Below are 15,941 nucleotides of genomic sequence, written 5' to 3'. Positions count from 1 at the left end.
TGAATTTGAGTGGATTCCCAGTGAGTTTGTACTATATTTTGGTTTTTAAAACATTATAGACTTTAAATGATAAATAAAGTAAAATTATCGCTGGTCAAGAGTTAGTCGATGCACTAACTCTTTTTGTCTCAGCTGCTCATTTGTTTTGTATAAGGTTTGTAGGTGTTGTTGGTTGGTGGAGAAACATTTCTTGTGATATCTCGGTACCTATTAATACGTATCTTTAGTTTACCAAAAAAAGAAAAGAATGAGAAGCAAATCAAACAGGCCTGAATTCCTTGATAAAGTTTGAAAATTCAAACACAAATTCAGTTACTCTAGCATAAACTACACACAACAAAAAAAAAATGAAACACATTAATTATTTGCAAAACACTACATCGCTCACACGGGCTAAGTCATGGTAGGCAGTTTCCTTCAAATCTGAGTGACTTGAGCTCTTGAATCAATCCCAACATGTTAGTATGAGAAGAGCCTCCAACTTGTATAGCTGTCTTAGCAGCAGTGGCAAGAACAACAGCTTTTCTCCTCATTTCTGCACTTTCCTCTCCGCTGCCCATGAGCAAAGCAATCGCCTTTCCAATGTCCTCCTTTTTCACAACCTCTTTCCCAAAGTCGTTCCACGGTCTCCATTCTTTGGCTCCCACAGCCACTCCAATCTTCAGCACATCAACCACCGGCTTCTCGTTAAAGAACTGTTCCGCAAACAGAGGCCACGTCGCCATGGGCAACCCTGCGGTCACACCTTCCATGATGGTGTTCCATCCGCAGTGAGTCACCAATCCTCCAATGGCAGAATTCTCCAGTATCAGCAGTTGCGGTGCCCAACCCCATATTAGATAGCCTTTATTGCTTGCTTTCACTCTCTTCTCAAACTCTTCCAGAAACCGATCATCCCCTTCATCCCTATTCTTAACTACCCACATGAAACTGTGACCGGATTCTTCTAGGGCTTGGGCTATTTCAACAAGCTGGGAAGAAGGGAACTTGCTCATGCTTCCAAAACTCACGTACAGAACAGATTTCTCAGGCTTAGATTTGAGCCATTTCAACCAACCTTCTTCTTTTGCATACCCTCTTCCAGCCTTATCAGAAGCATCTTGGTTGACCCACAAGGAAACTGGTCCTAAGCTCCATGTTTTGGTCCCGGTGACTGTCTTGTAATGCTCCTGGTAAGTACCCTCAAGGTCATAGAAGGTATCAAACAACGAACCATAGCTCTTTTTTTTCTGAATCTCTAATCATCTCCCTCAAATAACTGAATAAGTGTATCCGTTGGGCTCTCTAAGCCAGTCCGGTACCTGCAAGCGTGTCATCTCCAAGTGGTGAGGCGCGTATTTTTTGAGGGAATGTTGGGCAGAGTGGGAGAGGTAGCTTCCCCCGAGGAACATCAATCTGGGAATACCGAGGTTGGCCGCAGCATCCGCTGTCCAAGGATAGAACATGTCGGTGACAATGCAATCAGCTTTGAGATCCTGAAACAGTTGCTCGATCTCTCCCTGGAGCAACGACAAGCCCTTTCCAATCTTAGAGATCATGTCGGGAGGAGTGCTAACGTTAAAGGTCTCGACCCCGTCGGGGAGGCCAACTTGGGAAGCAGGGAATTTCACCGTGTGGATCCTGATGGAACGACCACGACACGAATCGCGATTGGTGGAATCTTGGAACAACGCGGCAGCTGCTGGGGTGGTGACTGGTGATTATGGTGACATCTACGTCGTCGTGCATGGCGAACAATCTGGCTATGTCTACGATGGGAATTATATGGCTTGTTGATAGGAAGGGAAGGAAAATAACCTTCAGCTTCTTCTCATCACACACCGTCTCCATAACAATTTCCACTCACAACACAAGGGAAAGGGATGATGCTTCTTCATTAAGTACGCTAATGTACGGTCACCACGAGGCTCTCGCAGAACTGACTGGACAATGCAAAAGCCATATTTATATTTGTCTCTGAAGAGAAATATGCATGTAATGTAACAAGGAGATAAAAATATTACTAAACATAATGTCAGATAATAAATTTCACCACCCTCTCTGTTAGTACCAAGAAGAAACTATATACAAAAAGCAGTTGCAACTTGCAATTGCATTGCGTGTGAAAGAAAGGTTTTTAGGCTTGTGTATAGTTGAAAGAAACATTCAAAGGCAGCAGCATTACATATGAATTGAGGAACATTATTTAGTTCCTATGTTTAGTCTTTTAGAGTATTTTTAATTGGATTTTTGAGTTAATTTTTTTTTACTAGATCTACTACTATACATGTTCAGCAAATCTTTAATATTGAAGTTGGGTTGTTCCTCAAAAGCTGCTTACGTTTCAAAAGTAAAATCTAACACTAGAGAAAAAAAAAAAAAATCCTTACATTCTATGTGACATGATAGGATTCACAAAAAATAATTCAAAAATCTAAAATTGATTCTATCACAAAAATGCTTTAAGAAATATTGTGTGAATATTAATGACGCAAAGTAACTATTTAACCTTTTTTCTTTAATTAGTTGCCTCTTATTACTCCATTATCAATTGGTTTTGCAAACTCGACTTAGTAGTGCATTGAATTAAAGTTTGCAACATTGAATTTGAGTCAAATTAAATTGAGTTTATAAAGTAACTTAAATCTTTTCTATAAAAAAAATTGAGTTTTTAAGCTAAAACTTTATGTACAAATCTATTTTTGGAGTAATCAAATATGTTAATAAAATGAATTTATTCTTCAAATTGAGTTTGAAACTTTCCAAACAAAAAATCAAACATAGCCTTAATTAATTTAAAAATAGATAGAAACTTTCTTCTCATTCAGTCAATCGATTACAGTATATTAAAAATCTAATGAGAATAATATATTTGTTAATGTTTTTTAAAATTTTATCACTAAGGATTATTTTTTAAAACCAAATTACATTAGACATTTTTAAACTTCAAGCACGAGAGACTCGTTGCCTATTTTTAATGTACAATGTACCCTACCATATCCTTTTGGTTGTTTCCGGTTTGTATTTTGGTACCTCTGAACTCTGATACCTTCTGTTGTTTTTTTTTTTTTTTTGCATGACCTTCTCTTCATACATCATTTTCTTTACTGATTTTAAGAAAAAAATGAACCCTACTTTTATCATTATAATAATAATAATATATAATATAGGTCACCATGGGCCTCGTGCCTTGTCCGTGACTACAGGTTCGCCTTGAGTGCGGGTTCACGAGTGAATACTGCTGCAATAAGAGAATTTATCTTTTTTTTACAAGATATCATTACAGTTCAAAGTTAAAAAATTAGTCTCTCCAAAAAATTAAAATACGAAAGAGAAACTCTTCTCTTTACATATATTACTTTACTCACATAATTAAGAATTAAATTCTTAACATATAATGTCAGTTTTTTTTTAAATAAGAAATTTATCTCAATTGATATATATATATATATATATATATAAAAGTTATTATAAATTAAATTATAAAGTCAAAAACATTATATTTTGTAATATTTTAAATTATTGCATGGATAAAAAAATATGCCAATGTTCGGAAAGAACCAACTTCAGTATAATTTTAAATTACTGTTAACACTATAAACATTATATTTTGTTCTTAAATATAGGAATTTTTTTAATTTTGTTTATCCCTTTTTTTGTAAGACTCTTCTTAAGTTATCTTTTGTAATTTTTTTTGTTTATCAAAATACCCTTATTTATTTTACAATAAATACTATGAATTTAAAAGATAAATGCCTTTTTCTCTTATAAGGATTGGAGAAGAATATTCGCACATATTAATTAATTAGGCAGATTGTAATTAAGTGAAAAGAGAGATAATGAATCCCAAAAATTTTAAGGATGATCTTTAAAAAAATAATATAATTTTTTAACAAATTTAATATTAGTAGCTAAATTAGTCAATTATTTTAAACGATGCAAATTAGTTTAAAAAATCTTATATTTAGAAACAAAGATAATAACTATTTAAATTATTTAATTTAACTCAGTATTTATGTAATCCATAAGTGAATCGCATTGTAAATAAGAGATATTTCTTAAAATTATTATATTCATTTCTAAATATAAGATTATTTTTAAGTTATCTTTTGTATTATTTTTTACTAAAATATTCTTAGTTATTTTATAATAAATATTATAAATGAATAAGATGATTTTATTTTGTTTCTTACAAGGATTGGAAGAGAAAATTTAGATATTAATTAATTGAAAAAAAAAGTAATTAAGTAAAAATAATAAGATGATAATTCTCAATAATTGTAAAAGTATTTTGGAAAACAATACAAATACTGATAAAAGTAGGTTTGGATTTAAACGTAGAAAGATGATCAAATACTAGTCTAACAGTTGTAAAAAAAAAAACTTGGTGAAATTTTTTCCATATAATGAATTAGATTTAGTCATCATTGACCAACCAATAGAAAACACTTCACTATTAATATATGAAGCGTAGTCATCTAACATCTTGTCTTAGCCAATAGGAAAGAAAGAAAGTTATCATGGTTAAACAAATTAAAGTTATTTCTTATATTCTATAATAATTATCGTGTTCTGACAAAAAAATAATTATCATGTAAAAAACAAAAAAAAATAGTCACAAAATAATTATTATTTTAGTTTTTAATATAATATTAATTATTTTTATTTTCATCTATATTCTTTACAATATTAATAACAGACAACAATTAACAAATATTTAATAATGATAAAATTAATTTTATAACATTATCTTTTTTCTCCGTTTATTGGTTCTTTTTATTGTGTAAAAAAACTTAATTAAGACTACAATTATTTTGGCAAGAAGGAAATACTACCTATTCTGTCATAGGTTTCTCTATTTAATTTCCCATGTATCTTAATTGTTCTCTTTAACACTGGAACACTTCAACAACATTAATTAAAAAAATCCATTCCCATTAAGCAAGGAATCTTATGCATCCAAGATAATATGCCATGTAATGCTTAACTTTGACTTATACCATGATAGATCACCTAAAGAATGGACCAAAGCACCTAAAGTCATAATTGTTAATCTAAATTTCAGCCATGTATCTCAAGGCCAATCCATGGATTCCCAACAATTTGATAACAAACTTACCGTGTGCATGTAATCATACCATCTGGGTTAAGCGGGAGGCCATTTAGTTGAAAACTAACCAAAATAGTCTAACTAATACTTAAATCCTAACTAAGTGACATAATTACTTATGAATCCAAATGTTGGTTATATAATTAAGAGGAGATTGTTGCCTCCAGCACATCCAAATTGTTTCCTGTATTTTTTCTGAAATGCTTTTTATCCTTTAGATGGATCATTAAGAAAGTCAAAATGTGTAATCAATCCAAAATATAATTTTATATTTTAGATTGGTAATTTCGAAAAATAAAATAAAAGTAGTAACTTGGAAATGCAAGAAACAAATAAACCTTCCACGTTCTGCCCTATCCACGTTAAAGCATCTTTAGTAGCTTCGTCTATGGGCCAAGCCCGCTTGAACCCACTAATACGCTGACAATAAAAAATTAAACTAAAATTCTAGGGCTTGTCGTGTGTGAACTTGGAATTCCATGGACGACATGGCTGCCTACTACTCACAGCCCCAACCGTCGGACCTTCTCTCTTACCAGTACTATCAACCGCCGCCTCCGCCGCCTCCGCCGCCTCCGCCGCTGATGGCGGTGGTGCCACCTCCCCCCGGCGCGGTTGTCCAGCCGGCGCACCACGTCCATCCGTCGTACATGGCTCAGCATCAAGCGGTGTTCGCTTCATACGGTGTTTCCCAATCCTCCACACACGAGGTTCGCACTCTATTCGTCGCTGGCCTCCCTGAAGACGTCAAACCCCGCGAAATCTACAACCTGTTCCGCGAATTTCCCGATTACGAGTCTTCGCATCTTCGGAGCCCCTCCAATTCGTCGCAGGTACAACGGATTCTTAAATTTCCTAGGGTATACGAATTGTTTTAAATTACTTCTCCAACGCTGTTTTTTGTGTGTTGACAGCCTTTTGCTTTCGCTGTGTTCGCGAGTCAGCAGTCAGCAATCATGGCAAAGCATGCTCTGAATGTGAGGATCTTGTTGTAATTTAACTGTTTTTGTGTTACATGTTCAAATGCATTGTTCTATGCTTGGCATTACTGATTTTGATTAATGTGGTTTGCAGGGACTGGTGTTTGATCTTGAAAAGGGTTCCACTCTTTATATTGATCTGGCAAAATCAAACTCTAGATCTAAACGCACAAGGATAGGTGTGTGTTTTGATTAGCTTTTATTTGCTATTCAAGAAAATTTGTAATCGAAATTTTACTGATTGATTGACCTTGACAAGCAGATGACGAGAGGGCTGGCGCGGATAAGAAAGCTAGAGGCCTTACACCATCATGGGCCACTCCTGATTCTGGTAAGATGATGTTGTTGGTTTGGTTTTAGTGCGTTGAGGTTGTCTGTATATATGGCTTGTGTGAAGTTTTTTTCAGTTTACTATTGTTGTGTTACTGTCTATTCTGTTGCTTGGAGGCCAGTTAACTATTGATCACACCAGGGACACTTTTACCTATGAGCTCACATTGCACATGTTTTGCACTCTTCGGCACTAGCAGGTGTTGGCAGCATTCACATGCCAGGAATGGGTAATCCTGCTTTCAACACGAACATGTTTGGTTATCCATCTGCACAAAGGTCATCTGCAGTACTTAATCACAGTTTTTTTATGCGGAAGTTGATTGCTTCTAACTCTGATAAAGCACATTTTCCAAACTTACAGCGTTATTTTGAGCTTCTGTTGCGGAACTCTTTCGATTAGACGAAAAACTAATGTGTTTGAAGTACCGTTATTTTTCTTTTGGGAGCAGCCTTTGTATTTCTTGCTATTTCATCTGATTACTTATTTGTTTGTTTTCTGTAATAGTCTTGGGAATGCTGATGGGAGTACCATGAGTGGCGGTCTATTTGCGAATCTGGTTAGTGTTATAAAGTACCCAATATATCTTTTTTCTGCGTCAATTAATTTTTTTTCCCACTATTATGTGCTTTAGTTGGTGGTTATGTGTGTTGAACTGAAAGTGCTTTTGATTGAATGGGTCTCATTTTTTGTTGCGGCACCCTTTAACTGAATTCAAAAGTTTTTTATTTCCTCTCCATCCCTTTTGTTGGTTTGGAGAAAAGCTTTTCCAAAAGTGAGAATGCATTTCCCTTTTTGTTTTAATAAATATCTGAGGCCGAGAAGTCTGACTTCCTTTTTTTATTCTCTTTATACATTTCAATTATCTGTGGTAACAACATAAAGAATATACATAACAATAATAATAATTGAGTCATTCCACATAACACTGTCCTATCTGTTTTCTGCATCACCTTAAAAGTTTCCCAGTATCACATATGCTTCAGTTGGTTATATCTGTGATAAACTCTAGGCACTTTTAATTGAAAGGTGTCTCATTTTTTTTTTGTTGTGGCAGCCTTTAATTGAATTCAAAAACTTCTTTGTACTTTCCTTTTCCCTCCAACCTAACACTGATAATTTCTCCTAGGTTGTTTGCATTAATCTGATTCTTTTCTTGAGTCTTGAGTACTAAGCAATTGAATGGTCCTCAGGGTGTGATGTGATGAAAGGGGGGCTACAAACTGGTGGGGAAGGAAGATGGTAAGCTAGCAAGAGTTTCTATTCTGGGATTCAACAGTTCCCAAAGGGACTTGGTGCCTACCTGAGCTATGCCTTTGGGTGTAAATTTAATCTCGTGTTCCTACTCTTCATAAGCTTCATTTTTCAGACTGTCTTGAAAAAATTTCAGGTTCTTTAGTTCTATGATTAGGCTGTTCAACTTACAGTAGTATGCCTTACATGATAGTATGTGTTACATCTGGAGGTGACCTGATACTTACCTCTTAATTTATTCTTCATTCCTTGACTCACACACAACCATTTGTTTGCAATGAATGAAATGTGGTCATTTTTATGCAATATTTATGTCCTTATCTTTCTCACATTTGAATATCACCCCACCCCACCCCCCCCCCCCCCCCCCTTTTCCTGGTCGTCATATGTAGTACTATAAAGTGATTCGGTTGACAGTGTTGTTTCTTATCTTATATGTTGACAGAAGAAGTCTTCTACTCCTTACGTTCCTCAAAACTCAACCCCATGTGCAACTTTATTTGTAGCTAATCTGGGGTCGTCTTGTAATGAACAAGAGCTAATCCAAGTGTTTTCTAGGTCAGTAGACATGAAAATTTGAGGTATTTTTTTATTTGTAAATTCAGAAGAAGTTGAATTTGATTGTGTTTTTTTTATATTTATCTTTTTCCATCAGATACCCTGGGTTTTTGAAACTGAAGATGCAGAGCACGTACGGGGCTCCAGTTGCATTTGTTGATTTCCAGGTTTCTTTTTGTTCTTTTATTTTTTGCACTGCATACATAACTACTAAGTGGGAGTATTTTATCACTCGGCACCTATGAAGTCCACATAAATTATATTACAGATACAGGGATATGGGAACACATTAACAATTTTTTTATATATTTAACATAAATGCACAATATTTGTAAAGGGACATTTACATTAACAATTGCTCATCATTGCATAAACATTCAATAATCAATATTTGGAGTACTAGAGATGTATCAGGCAATTTTTTTATATTTTTTGGATAGTTATCTTTTTTATTATTATAATATGTAGATTTTACGGCTCAGCGCCTTCCTATTTCAATTTTCTATTATTAATGAATTCCCTGGGTCCTTTCTGTCTATTTATTTTAATACAAATAATTGCATGCAATGAGTGATGATAACATCTAACATTAAAACTGTTGTGAAAGTCATTCAGAAAACTAGTTTATGGGCCTCATTGGCCTGTTGCTTGCCATCTTTGATTTGCATGGATTTTATTCTGAACAGTCACGAAAATATATATATCCTGTAATGTGCAGGATGTTGGTAGCTCAACTGACGCTCTAAACAGTCTGCAAGGCACAATTCTTCACTCCTCACAATCTGGCGAGGGAATGCGTGTAGAGTATCCTTTGTTCTCATTCACTTCTTTTGTTTTTTTGGACAACTTTTTAAATGTTTGGTTTTATTTAACACGAACCTCAGATATGCTAAATCGCGTATGGGCATGCGGAAGAAGCCCAATAGATAATAACGAGAATCACTCATGACATGACGCCTTTGAGCTGCGCTTTGAGTTGTTGTTTAATATTTGCGGCTACATTGGTAAAGTTCTCGTGTATTTTATCCACTGTAAATTTATATCAAAGCTACCTTTTACAGCTTTTTAAAGATTGATGAAATACTTTCTATTTTATTTGATGTATGTTATATTCTGTACTTTTGTTGGTGTATATTGTAGCTTAATAAAATTGATGATAAAAGTCAACAGTTAAGATAGTAGTCATTTGACATTTTGACTCGTTGCCGTGAATTCTTACTATTAAATTATTGCTTTCAGTAATACGCAGTCGTTGGTCATTACCTGCCCACTGATTATTGACCAAAATCTCAATTCTATTGAAATTCATATTTGACACCTAATAATTATAACATTTCCTACTTCTAACTAAAAATGGATGAGTAGAGTATATGATACGTTTTATTATGTGAAAAAGATACAAAATTATAAAGGCGATGAGGGTCCTATTGTTTCATGCCTCAGCCACGGGCTTTTTATAAAGGTGATAAGGGAAATGATTGTTGGATACTCTTTGGATATTTACATCTTGAGAGTGATAGAAAGAAGTGAGATATAATTGATTGATAAAATTGATATATTATGAAAGAAAAAGAGATATAGAAAGATGAGAGACATTAATGGAGTGTTTGAAAATTATGGGTATTCAAATTAAATATTACCTTTCTTTCTAGAATCATTGCACTTTGGACAAGTTTAAACAAATATTGTCTTTATGATGCTATTTTTCTTTTTTTACTTTTATGAGAAGAGTATTTAAATAGCTTTCATACCTGCATAAAAAAATAGCTTTCATATATTTTTTGTTTTTCTAAAAATATCAAATTATAATAATAAAAAATTAACATTTTAAAAAAATGGAAAACATAAACAAATGTCAACTAGTAGCTGATTTAAGTTTAATTCTTTTCAAATAAGATCTGGAGTTCAAATTAAATAATAGTTCATTAATTCCCTTAATTGAATATAATTTTTTTAAAAATGTTTCATGCATGTGGTTTAGAAAAAAAGAAGAAAACAAAAACGTCAGGAGACCGCGTTAGATATATTTCTTCATAACCACAAAACTATTTTATGAGTCATGACACAATTGTTGCGTTTCATTTGTTGTCTAATTTTGATATTTTGTTCCTGGATATGTTTATATTTTGTTCCTCGATACGTTTGATTATTGCATTAATTAAGGTCTCGTTAATTTTATTATCTTCTTCGCATCTTCTTTTGAAAGGCCACGAGCCTAAATCTTCTAAATCTAATCCACACACAAAAAAGCTTCTAAATCACTCGTAGCGGCACAAACAGTAGAAGGGTCAGAATAGAAGCTGTCAAATGCTACTTAATTTGCGGTAACACAGAATGGAAATTTTGCATAAAGTAATGCTTGAAAATGATAACATGTGCCTTATCAATAAACATATTATAGCATAGTTAATAGATAACCTTGGAAGATTAGTCCTAGGCTTTCGACTGGGATACCTTTGTTCACACTTCGCACAAAAAATGTGCCTTATCAGATCTGAGATTGAAGCTCCCAGGAACACAGCATATTCAGGACAGTGAATTATGAAGAAATGCTTTCATTCTCTGTTCCCCACTTTCACATGCTCCAAGGAGACCTTTTCTTTTACAAATCTTTGACATGTTTTATTATAATTAGCTAATTAATTTTTTTACTTAAATTATTTAACTAAATCTTTAGAGGTAATTGATCGTTTGATTGGTTAATTTCTTCTACAACAATTATTTACATAAATTATTAACAGACTAAGCTGTAATGTTATATTTGCATTAAAAAAGTATTAATAATTATTCAATATATTTTTTTAAGAAAGTTGCAAAAAAAATAATTTGCTAATAATTTCTGTAAATAATTGATGCATAAAATCCTAATAAATTTCACAGATTAAGCCAAATTATATAGTCGATTGATTAAAACAAAAAAAACTAATTATTTCATAAGTATAAAATATGCCAAAAATAGCATAATTTATTGTAATATATATATATATATATATACTATTTTATCAATGAAAAGATTTATTAAAAAATAAATTAATTTTGAAAATCATTCATGTAAACAATTATTGCAAAAAAAGTCAACTAGCTCAAATGATTTAATTAATTAGTTAAAGTTAAAATCAATTAATTGATTACCATAAAACATATATTTTGCTATTTATTACTGGAAAAATTTGTAAACAAATAATACAGTATGTTAATAATTTTCATAAATAGTTAAATTATGTAATTGTTTGATTAAAGTTAACTAATTAATTATAACAAAATATTTTACATTTACTTGTAAGATTAATTTGTATTAACAGTTTAAAAATGGTGCAGATTTTTAGATTTACTCTTGATGTCAATGAATCATATCTCATTTGATTGTAATTTCTATGCATGTTATTGTAAAATATATTAACTGTCAATTAATCATTATCAATAATTTTTAATTAATTATCATAAAAGTTAAAATTTTATTAAATATAATAATTTTTAATTAAATAATAATATAAAATATTGTTACACTAATAATATATAAACTATTTACTCTCACTCACATAGTCTTGCGTTCTTTTTTTTTTATCGTCTTAAAAGACAGATCGTAAACTTTCACTGAAAAAGTTTATCTGTATCACTGTTCAAAGCGAGTCTACGAAGATGACGGGAAAAAGAGAACAAAGTCAAAAGAGTAATATAAATGGTGTTCGCTGTGAGATCAGAAAAGAATCAACGCATCACATTTTCAATTCTTTTCTGTTGAACAAATGTGAAATGTTGTGCACCACATGGTATAATTGAAAAAATAGTTATTGATGTTTTTTTGAAATTAAAAAAAGAACACACAAAAAAGCAGATTTTATTACTTATTTGTTTCTCTTGTCTTTTTTTTTTTAAAAAAAAGTTTCTAATTATTTGTTAATTTGGAATTTCAAGATAACATCAATTATTATTATTTCATTATATACTTTTCCTTCTACCTATTTCTTAAATATTTATATATTTGTCACAATATAATAAAATAATAATAGAATTTACATTTGAAAATTAAAAAAATATTTTTAATATAAATATAATAATTATATGCTTTAATTCGTGTATTATCTTACAAAGTAAATAAGAAAAAACAGAGGGGGTTATTATTGTTTCCTCCATATCTGATATGATTTGTCTTTTGAGGTAACATACATGTCCTAATAAAATTAACAATTACTACATAAATTACTATGATAAAATGTTTTTTTTACAAAATGATTTTTGTTAAAAGATTTAGGATGTAATTGTAAAAAAAAAAAAATTGTTTATGTAAGATAGCAATAAATGAGTACTAGGCATGATTCTAAAAATTAATTAATACTCTGGGTTTTTCAAAACAACAAATACGCAGTATTTTAAAACTAAATAAACAAAAGTCAACCCCGACTGTGTTCATTAACTTCACCCATTGATTGTACGTCCCTGAAAAGGAAAAAAGTTACCCCATTCAATTTTCACCGACATTTGGTTTTTCCTTCAATAATGGAACAACTACATTAACATCCCTAGGATCTGTCCTACAAACAAGCAAATTCTGATACAGAGACACTAATAACTTGCTCACTCGTATATAATCAAGAATATTATTTTGTATCTTGAATTTCAATATAAATAAAATTAACTAATTTTATTCTTATTTAATAATATTTTTTGAAAATATGTTTTTAATTATAATTATATTTTTAATGACTTTATTTTTTTATGATTTTAAATTTTAATTAAAAATATTTTAAAAATAATCTTATTTTTGTTTAAGATCAGAAAAATTAAATAATTTTAACTATTTTTTAATTGGTATGAAAGTAGTTATTTTTGTTCGTATAATATATTTGGAGGAAGGAGTATTTTCTTTTTTGTATTGAATCAGTTTCAACAGATAAATTTATCTTCATCAAGAATGTAATATTAGTATTTTTTATATAACAAGATGAGAAAATATATTTGTATATTTATTTTAAGACCCTCTTTAAAACTGAACTGATTACCTGGTCGATTATGGACAAATACATGAGAATTGCGCGACCCAGTGTTGGCTTCATCAAAATTGGTGGAGTGACGAGGAATTCCTTGAACCGTTGATTAGTAATATATTAATAATGTTATATATTCTTAATTTAATATAACCAAATGTTGTGGTGACATTCTGTTCAGTTTTAACAATAAAAACTTAAAACTGAATTACATTGAAAAAAAAGTTCGATTTTTTGTTACGAATTTAATTTTCAGATCGATTTAACAGTTTAAATAATTTACTTCATTCTAAAATGATTTGTACCTTCACAAGTTGGTCAAATTGCTTTGTTGTGTTTTACTGTTATAAGGACTGCTATGTTATAGGAGGACTGGCATTTGTGAAACAATTACTAAATTTAGTCCTTGCTTGGTCAAATTGCTATAACAAGTTTGAAATTTCTTGATATGGCAAGTTCACTGCTTAAGTCCTTACTACGTTATAAAAGCAAACTGGCCAGAATTATCGAAATTTTATAGAGGGTCCTTTCCCCAATATTTGTGAAAGCCATTGTTTTCAATTCCAAAGGTGATCCGTATCAGCAATTTGCATAATTGTTTTAAGGAGAATGCTAACGAATGTCTTTCGATAAGGATATTGGTTAACGAATTAAATAAACAAAGATTTTTATTAAGTGTAAAATTATATTATTCGATAAGGCTATTAGTCAAGGAATTAAATAAATAAAGATTTTATTAAGTGTAAAATTATACTATTCATGTTTTTTTTTTATAATTTTTATAATAAATATTTTTCTTAATTTGTGTTAAGGAACTGGTTAGCAAGATCTCATATAGACCAAATGTCTATTTTTTTGGCATAAATTGGTGGCAACATTGGTTATACCACCGCAGCTTGAAACATATTCGAGCTTACTTATGTTTTTTGTAGCAATCTATTTTACACCACGTGTTTCACAATTGAAAAAATGGAGATATATGTTAGAGTAGAAAGACAAACCTCACATAGTATAATACAAACTATGAACTAATGATTATGAGAGTGATGATCAAGAGAGAGGAAGGAAGAGAGAATAATAGTTTGTTTTAATTTTTCAAACACAAGGTATCAAAAGCTTACACTTAACAATGCACATGCCTAATAAATTGTTGGTTTTAACAAACTTTAACCAACTAACTACCTAACCAAGAGAATTAACTACCATATGAATTATCTAACTTCAACACTCCCTCTTAATTCATATTGGTAGAAGACATTACTCATATCCTATCTCTCATTTTCTTGAATTTGATACACTTCAAAGGCTTTGGCAACATGTCTACTAGTTGATCTTCATATTTGCAAAACTCAAGCTCAAACTTCTCCTTACTCACTTGATCTCTCAAAAAGTGAAACTTGGTATCGATATGTTTACTTCTCCCATGTACAACCGGATGTTTTGCCAAGTCAATAATTGACCTATTATCAATTAACAATCTCATTGGGTTGACCATCTTCAGATTAAGTTCTTTCATCACAACCTCGAGTCACACAGCTTCACATGTTTCCATAGTTGCAACAATGTATTATGCATCACATGTTGACAATGCAACTACACCTTGCTTCCTTGGACACCAAGAAATTGGTGTTGACTCAAATTTGAAAACATAACCAATAATACTTTTCTTATCTCCTTTATCTCCACACCAATCTGAGTCATTATAGCCATAGACTTCTCCTTTTGCATTCTTCTAACTGTGAGGATAGAAAATTCCCAAATCCAAAGTACCTTTCAAGTATCTCAGGATCCTTTTAGTTGCTTGGAAGTGAGGTATCCTTGGCTTCCTCATAAATCTGCTTATTAACCCAACATAATATGCAATATTCGGTCTAGTATTGCATAAATACCTTAGTCAGCCTACAATTTGCTTGTACAAAGTAGGATCAACTTCCTCTTCATCTCCTTCTAGTTGAACGCTAATTCCTGTCTCAACAAGTGTGATTATAGGGTTGCACTCACTCATGTTGAACCTCTTCAAAATGTCTTTAGCATACTTCTTTTGATGCATAAAGATCCATTCACTTGTCTTGACTTCAATGTCTAAGAAGTATGATAACTCACCTAGATCAGTCATCTCGAATTCCTGCATAATCATTTTCTTAAATTCAGCCATATCCTCAATATTGCTTCCAATTATCAAAAGGTCATCAACATAAAGGCATATAATCAAAATATTGTTCCTTTAATTCCTAATGTAGATTCCAAACTCAGTAGTGCACTTTATGAACTTCTACTAGACCAGAAAGTTGTCAATTCTCAAATTCCAAGCTCTTGGAGCTTGTTTAAGGCCATACATTGCCTTCTTCAATTTTTAAACTTTTTGTTCTTAACCAATCATTGCATATCCAGGTGGTTGTGTAATGCACACTTCTTCTTGCAGTGGACCATTAAGAAAAGCTAGCTTCACATCCAGCTGATAAATTAGCCTATTTCTATAACTTGTTATTGCTACAATGAGTCTCATAATATCAAGCCTAGCTACTAGTGCAAATAATTCGTTGTAATCTTGGCCATGTTTCTATAAAAATCCTCTTACTACATGCCTGACCTTGTATCTGGACATTACTCCATTTGGCTTCATTTTGGTTTTATAGACCCATTTCACATCAATTGGTCTCTTTCTTTTTGGTAAATCAACTAATTCCCAAGTATCATTTTTCTTTATTGACTTCAGTTCTTCTTCCATAGCATATCTCCAACAA

General features: G+C 31.7%; 1 protein-coding gene and 1 pseudogene across 4 annotated transcripts; one reads left to right on the top strand and one right to left on the bottom strand.

Moving 5' to 3' along the window:
• Nucleotides 1-274: 274 nt before the first annotated feature.
• On the bottom strand, nt 275-2,125 carry LOC114421925 (annotated as a pseudogene).
• A 3,346-nt stretch (nt 2,126-5,471) lies between these two features.
• On the top strand, nt 5,472-9,408 carry LOC114421902 (U1 small nuclear ribonucleoprotein A-like). Of its 4 annotated transcripts, none has more exons than XM_028388044.1 (10): nt 5,472-5,922; nt 6,004-6,066; nt 6,164-6,248; nt 6,332-6,400; nt 6,591-6,678; nt 6,908-6,959; nt 8,103-8,212; nt 8,310-8,379; nt 8,931-9,016; nt 9,097-9,408. In XM_028388044.1, the coding sequence occupies exons 1-10, from the start codon at nt 5,569-5,571 to the stop codon at nt 9,140-9,142; spliced, it is 1,023 nt and encodes a 340-aa protein (XP_028243845.1). In that variant the 5' UTR covers nt 5,472-5,568; the 3' UTR covers nt 9,143-9,408. The 4 variants fall into 4 exon arrangements, with proteins under 4 accessions (XP_028243845.1, XP_028243853.1, XP_028243837.1 ...); XM_028388052.1 differs by having other exon boundaries at nt 5,473-5,922; nt 6,597-6,678; nt 8,100-8,212; XM_028388036.1 differs by having other exon boundaries at nt 5,473-5,922; nt 8,100-8,212.
• The last annotated feature ends 6,533 nt before the right edge of the window (nt 9,409-15,941 follow it).

The sequence above is a fragment of the Glycine soja genome, chromosome 1 (genome assembly GCF_004193775.1).
Source record: "Glycine soja cultivar W05 chromosome 1, ASM419377v2, whole genome shotgun sequence".
Taxonomy (NCBI): Eukaryota; Viridiplantae; Streptophyta; class Magnoliopsida; order Fabales; family Fabaceae; genus Glycine; species Glycine soja.
The sequence above is the reverse complement of the archived record's forward strand: the minus strand, read 5'-3'. Positions and strand labels throughout refer to the sequence as shown.

Excerpts from the sequence above, each read along its gene's own strand:
- LOC114421902 (XM_028388036.1), top strand. The coding sequence starts at position 5,569 with ATGGACGACATGGCTGCCTACTACTCACAGCCCCAACCGTCGGACCTT. Across the intron at positions 6,401-6,590 it reads ATGGGCCACTCCTGATTCTG|CACTAGCAGGTGTTGGCAGC; the intron begins GTAAGATGATGT and ends TGCACTCTTCGG. Across the intron at positions 8,380-8,930 it reads TTGCATTTGTTGATTTCCAG|GATGTTGGTAGCTCAACTGA; the intron begins GTTTCTTTTTGT and ends TGTAATGTGCAG.